The sequence below is a fragment of the Anarrhichthys ocellatus genome, unplaced genomic scaffold, assembly GCF_004355925.1.
Source record: "Anarrhichthys ocellatus isolate YVR2014 unplaced genomic scaffold, GSC_Weel_1.0 scaffold57, whole genome shotgun sequence".
NCBI classification, from domain to species: Eukaryota; Metazoa; Chordata; class Actinopteri; order Perciformes; family Anarhichadidae; genus Anarrhichthys; species Anarrhichthys ocellatus.
Genome location: NW_022280087.1, coordinates 319,376 through 325,375, shown reverse-complemented (window position 1 = coordinate 325,375; position 6,000 = coordinate 319,376). Strand labels below are relative to the sequence as shown.

Below are 6,000 nucleotides of genomic sequence, written 5' to 3'. Positions count from 1 at the left end.
TGTGTGTGTGTGTGTGTGTGTGTGTGTGTGTGTGTGTGTGTGTGTGTTGAGCATTTCCAGACCATAACACAAAAAGGCTTTTACAAGGAAAACAGTCAGTGAATCATCTACTGCTTTGACTCTCTTTTTGTCTGGCGTAGATCCTTTAAAACACATTCAGCCATACTGAACCATCGTCTGACATGATGAACCGTCATTATAGAAAACATACAGATTTCTTATTGCACAACGCAGGCATTTTTGCCGATGCTCTAAGACAGCGCGTTGGTGTGGATTTATGTGGAACTAGTTTTGTTGATCTACTCCATACATGACTCACTGTGATAGTTTATCTTTGATCAGACTCCTCTCTCCTCCAGATCCCCATCCGGAGTCTCAGGTGCCGGAGGGGGGGAAGGGAGGAGGCTCGTGCTGGCCAATGGGATCGGAGCGCCGAGTGGGGCTGTTTGCAGGGCAGCACCCGCGTCCCCGAGCCTTTTCCCAGAGTGCCGTGCACACCCTGGAGCAGAGGGAGAGAGACCTGGAGAAGGTAGGTGGATGTTGATCTGTAGCTCAAAGGCAGCAAACAGACTCGGGAGATTAAAGAATGTGAAGCAAACTGTTCACGATCACCAGCTAGTTTAATCTTCAAGCTGGAGAGAATTAAAATCATGTGCTTTACAGTCAAGTCACTATTCAAGCACTTTAACGCTGTATTTGTTGCAGCCAAGAGAACAAAGACAGAAATCAAGTAAAGAAATGCAGAGAATGAAAGCAGACTGAAGTAATTCTTTCTAAAAAACAGAATCTGGGCTAATGCTTGTGTGTATGAGAGCGCCTACGCACCAACATACGTGTGTGTATTGATAGACAGCAGACGTGTGTCCTTCACGCTGCAAAGCATTTCGGTTGAACTCCACGACTGAAAGCACGCCGTTCAAAAAGAACTGTTCAAATGGACTCTGTAGGTTCTTTGTGTGAGGGCTTGAGTTGTTGCTGCTGAAAGCCCACCGAAAGCTCCAGGGGGAGCTCAGCCCTCCAACTTCAAAGGTTTCACTCTCTACTGGTGTTTTAGTGCCTTTGAAGGCACCGTGGTGTTTGCTGCTACACTCCTAATCACAGTGGGATAGACCTGCATGGGAGCTCTTTTGTTTTAAAGGCTTTCATTTAATGCTGGCGGCAGAACAGTATCCATGCCTTGATAATAGCGTTATTACTTCTGTCTGAAGTGTTCTTCTGAAGTACTTAGGGTTTTACTTTCTTAGTTTTTAAGTTTACTAGTGCAGTGCCTGTTTGAGGGCGTGGCTGTTTCGGAGCGCTTGTTTGTTTCTATGGAAGTGAAGAAGAGTTCCGTTATAACGTTGGTGCATCCAGCAGCAAAAGGGAAGTGCAGTTGAGCCGCGGCCTCTAAAGGCCAGCTGTGTGGCGAGCATGCTTGTCTGCAGTTTCCTGAAGCACCGCCCCCACTGCCCAAAGCTTGTTTATTCAAAGCGTATTAATATTGACGTTGTCGCATGTCCAAATTACGCCAATTTTAATACTGCGCGTCCTTTGGTCCGCAGCAAAACACCCACCAAGTGTGAAGTAGATCGGATGGGTTCGCGAGATATGCGAAGGACACACAGACAGAGATTCATGCTTCATAGTTAGGTTGTAAAACTGTAAAATGTGCTTCTCCTTTTGCCTTTCCTGTCAGGAGGAGGGGGCGAGTCTGTTTTGCCGTCAGCCCCCGCCGCAGGCCCTGTACAAGGGTAGGCTCAGCGAGGACGTGACCAGCGACGAAGAGCGCATGGTCATCTGTGAGGAAGAGGGAGACGACGACGTCATGGGTGAGTTAGGTGATCAGCACGGCGGTCTAGTGGCTGTTGGGAGAGGCTGTTGTTGCACAACCACAAAAGTCATAGTTTCAGTTCCCACAACGATCAGTGTGTCTTCAAAAATAGACACTGACACTTCATAATCAGAATGACGGTTTTAGCAAAACACCTAAATGCTAAAAAAGAAAAAAAGAAGCTGTGTCATCTGGTAAGCCTCAGCCCCGGGACTGTTAGTTGCTAGTGTTAGAATTGAACAATAGCTCATAATTGGCCATTCGATGCTGATACTGGTGGTTTGAAGGCACTGATTGCAAATGGGGAGCAGTTAGAAGAATATTGTGCGTTAAGTCCCCTTTTGCTGAAATGTGCTAACTTCTCATATTTATGCCCCACCCTCAGAGGATTCCTGTCCTGAAGGCTCCATCGACCTCAAGTGTAAGGAGAGAGTGACGGACAGCGATGAAGACGAACCAGATGGACAGGTAGCTGCAGTCGTCATCATCAAGTCATTGGAATCACTTTCCACAGTAGACTTCACTTTGAGCTTGATTTTCTAGGCAACCGCGTGTCTCTCCTCCCTCATTTTGCACTGCATATATATTATACAATATTATGGATTTTAGATTGGATTAGATAAGATTTTTTATTCAATACTTTTATTCCATATATAGTCTTTGCATCAAGGCATGGAGTATAAGGTACCACATTTAGTAAAAACTGAATCTGGGTCTTCATCACACGTATGAGTTAAGTATTGATGTAGGTGGATTATTTTTGTAGGTATCGAGCCTCTTACTAACAGTATAATTCTGCATTAAAGACCTCATATCGTTGGTGGTTCCTTCATCCCCATCGAGCATTTAAAACTCACAGATTTTCTAGAGGTACTGTGAGCTCTTAATTAAGTAGCTTCATGTGTTCATGAAGTAGAAGAGAACTTTACATAGTAACCTTCCCAGCTTTGATCCCTCCGTCTCTCTCTTTCTTCCCTCCAGCATGGCTTCCAGCCAGTGGCTCGCTCCTCTCTCCCTTCTTGCTCTCCCTCCACTCCTCACTCCGGCTCCACCTCTGCTAAAGGGAACGGAGGAGGAGGAGGAGGGGGGTCCGAGAGGAAGAGAAAGAGAGAGGAGGGGAGCGAGGGAAGATCCAAGGGAGAAGAAGCAGCAGCAGATGGAGGAGAAGGAGGTGGTGGGGTCTTCTCTCATCCATCCAGCAGCCAGGCTCCCCTCGCTTTGGCCCAACAGGGTTTGACTCAGGTCCTTGGCGCCGTCTGCACGGCCCCCACAATGGTGACCAATGTGGTGCGACCCATCGCCAGCACGCCAGAGGAAGGAACCGTCACCGGCAACTCCCTGCCTCAGGACAAGAAAGCTGCTCTCCTGATTGGAGGAGGCGGACCTCAGCAGCTGCCAATCGCCGCGGGTGGTGGGTACCTGTCCTCATCCTCCTCCCCAGGTCCAGTCAGTGTAACTCCCGTGGGGGGCAGCGGCCTGGTCACTAGCCTAGTTCTGGGAGGGTCCTTTCCCGCCGCCCAGCCAGTGCCGCTCCTCACCCCACAGCTGCACGCACAAACCCCCCTACCTGTCCTCCAGCCCCAGCTCCACCCCACCGGCGCCACCTCCGCTCTCACACCTCCCGCCGGCCCCAAGCCGCTAGCGCAGGTCCAGTGCATCTTGCCCACCGAGGGCCCCTCCTCCCCTCAACTCACCCACCAGCAAATTCTCTCCCTGCCCGCCAATGCCGCCCTGGCCAATGGCATGCACTCGGGGGCAGGCATCAGAGTTGCATCAGTCAGCCCCGGAACCAGAGGTGAGACAGAGAGCAGCGGTTGGCTGATAAAGAAAGAACAAATCAGAGTTTAGTCTCAGTGTTTTCACCGGTCTCCACTGAGACCTGGAAAAGAGTCTTTCTTAAATTCGTCTCTTTTTGCTGTAAGTCCCTTATTTTCTATTAATCATCTCCGCAGGAAGCTCTGAAAATAGATGTGATTGTCTTACATAAATGGGAGATGCATGATTGACAGGGGAAGCACTGTTGACACGAGTATGAGCGCCCGCCGCCCACCCATGCCTTAATCACTCTATTCAGAAGAGTCTGAAGCAACAGAACATTGTTCCACCTCGTTATCAGAGAGGAATTTCACTATTATCAGTAGCTGAAATGTCCTCTCATGTCTCAGTGTGTCTCCACCCACCCGTCGCTCCTGTGCCGTCCTCCCCTCCCATCTTTTGGCTCGATTCATCTGTTTCTCACGCTGAGTGTTTTATCTCTCTCTCTCTCTCTCTCTCTCTCTCTCTCTCTCTCTGTCTCCCCGCTCTCTCCTTCTCACTCGTTAGTCCAAACCCAGTCGTCGGTCTTGCAGAGCAAGATGTTGGTTCCCATGGCAACAGTGAGAACAGGGTCTACTCCTCCTCATCCCTCCATTTCTCTGGTAGCTCCGCCTCTTCCTGTGCAGAACGGCTCCGTGACAGGAAACAAGGTAAGAATGTCAACGCGGTGACTGAAGCGAGTGCGAGCAGCTCCCGACGCCACCCTGTTTGCTGACAGGTGACAAGGTAGTCAAATCTGCATCAGCAGCATTCTAAGACTGAGACACGTGACACATGTTCCTGATGGGAACAAGGTCGATTTTCGAAGGTCAGTTATGCTCATGTTTTACTGCTCTGTGTTGCAGTCTTTCTCCGATTTTGACCGGTCGGATTTGGACGAAAGCTTTTTGAAGCGTTCCCTCTTTGAGTTTAGAAAGTACCATCACACACTTGCTGCTTTGCAGGGACAGAGAATCTATTTGATAAAGGAAAAATAAAAAATATTAGCTGGTTCTAGCTTTTCAAATTGAATGAGTTAGCTCTTTTCTCTTTTATATGATTGTAAATTGATTATTTGTGGATTTTAGACTGATCTCCCGAGCTTACTGACCTTCTAACGGGCATTTTTTTCTACTATTTTAACAGTTTTTCCCTTATAAACTTAATTATTAATCCAGACAATCAAATTAGGTGAGGAATGATGCTAGTAGGGTTAGGGTTAGTTGTAGCTCTACTACTGTGCTGCGTTTTATTCTGAAGGGATCACAGTTGCTTTAACAAACTCCTAGAATTGTTCTTAGGACCACCCCCATGACCCTTTGCTGCATCTCGTCCTCTCTCTGTCTCATAATAAATTAAATTATATATACATACATATATATATATCGGATGTGTTTAGATAAGTTGGTGAGAAATTCCTTTTGTTTATGTGTGACCCCCCCCCCATAAAGATCATCCAGATCGCTCCGATGCCTGTGGTCCAGACCAACGTTCACCCTTGCGGTGCAGCAGCAGTGCATCCTGGGAGTCCCTTTCCTGTTTCCATGGCAACAGTGATGTCTCCCGGTGCCGCGCCCCCGCAGACCGTTCTTCTGACCTCTCCACCCACCAGGTCACTAACGCCTATTAGACGCTTTGATTTTCCTCAGTTATTTTGATTTCAGCTAGGCTCATAACTTATTTTGCAGTAAATGTAGATAAAGAAAGTATTTTTTGTTTTTATGACAGTAAACTGAATATCTTTATGTTTTGGATTGTTGGGACAAAACAAGCAATTTGAAGTCAGCTATGGCTTTGGAAAACTGTGGTCATTATTGCCTTTTTTATTTGTAATCCTCAGCTGTAATATCTGTCTTTGACACTCAGACTCTTCTCTCCTTCAGGATCACATATGTCCAGGCTGGCCCGGGAGTTACCGCGGCTACGCTCCAACAGGCCACGTCCGCTCCGAGCCCTGCGTATCTCCCATCGTCCCTGGCAACCCTGGGCTTCACCACCATCGCCCCGGCGGGGCGAACCCTGGTTCAGCCACTGTTGGCCCCGCCCCTGAGCTGTCAACCACAGACCCCTCCGGGTCAGGCTTCGGGAGCCGCCGGTCATCAGGTAAAGAGGAACAGACAACTGTACAGCGTTAACACCATAGCACAGAGGTGTGCGGTCACGAGGAAAATATGAAAAATGAATTATAAAAGAAGTTGATAATGTTTAAGGAGTGAAAGAATTACTACTATTTTTACAGTAGTAATTATTTACTATATCTTTCTATATGTTTATAGTAGTAATTCTACATGTTGGAGGTTTTTCTTTTCAATACAAATACTGCAGATTTATTTCACAAAATGTCCATGTTTTACCAGTGGTGTATGAATTAATTAAACCGTATCAAATACCTCTTA

General features: G+C 47.5%; 1 protein-coding gene across 3 annotated transcripts in view; it reads left to right on the top strand.

The window, feature by feature from the left end:
* Positions 1–6,000, top strand: part of cica (capicua transcriptional repressor a) — a 36,348-nt gene that overhangs the window by 21,686 nt on the left and 8,662 nt on the right. For 2 of the 3 annotated variants that reach the window (XM_031871240.1, XM_031871241.1), the window contains exons 9-15: positions 360–529; positions 1,676–1,808; positions 2,196–2,278; positions 2,792–3,605; positions 4,133–4,275; positions 5,056–5,216; positions 5,488–5,707. In XM_031871240.1, the coding sequence (XP_031727100.1) occupies positions 360–529; positions 1,676–1,808; positions 2,196–2,278; positions 2,792–3,605; positions 4,133–4,275; positions 5,056–5,216; positions 5,488–5,707 (1,724 nt within the window). The remainder of the gene's footprint in view (positions 1–359; positions 530–1,675; positions 1,809–2,195; positions 2,279–2,791; positions 3,606–4,132; positions 4,276–5,055; positions 5,217–5,487; positions 5,708–6,000) is intronic. The other variant, XM_031871243.1, reaches the window with a different exon arrangement.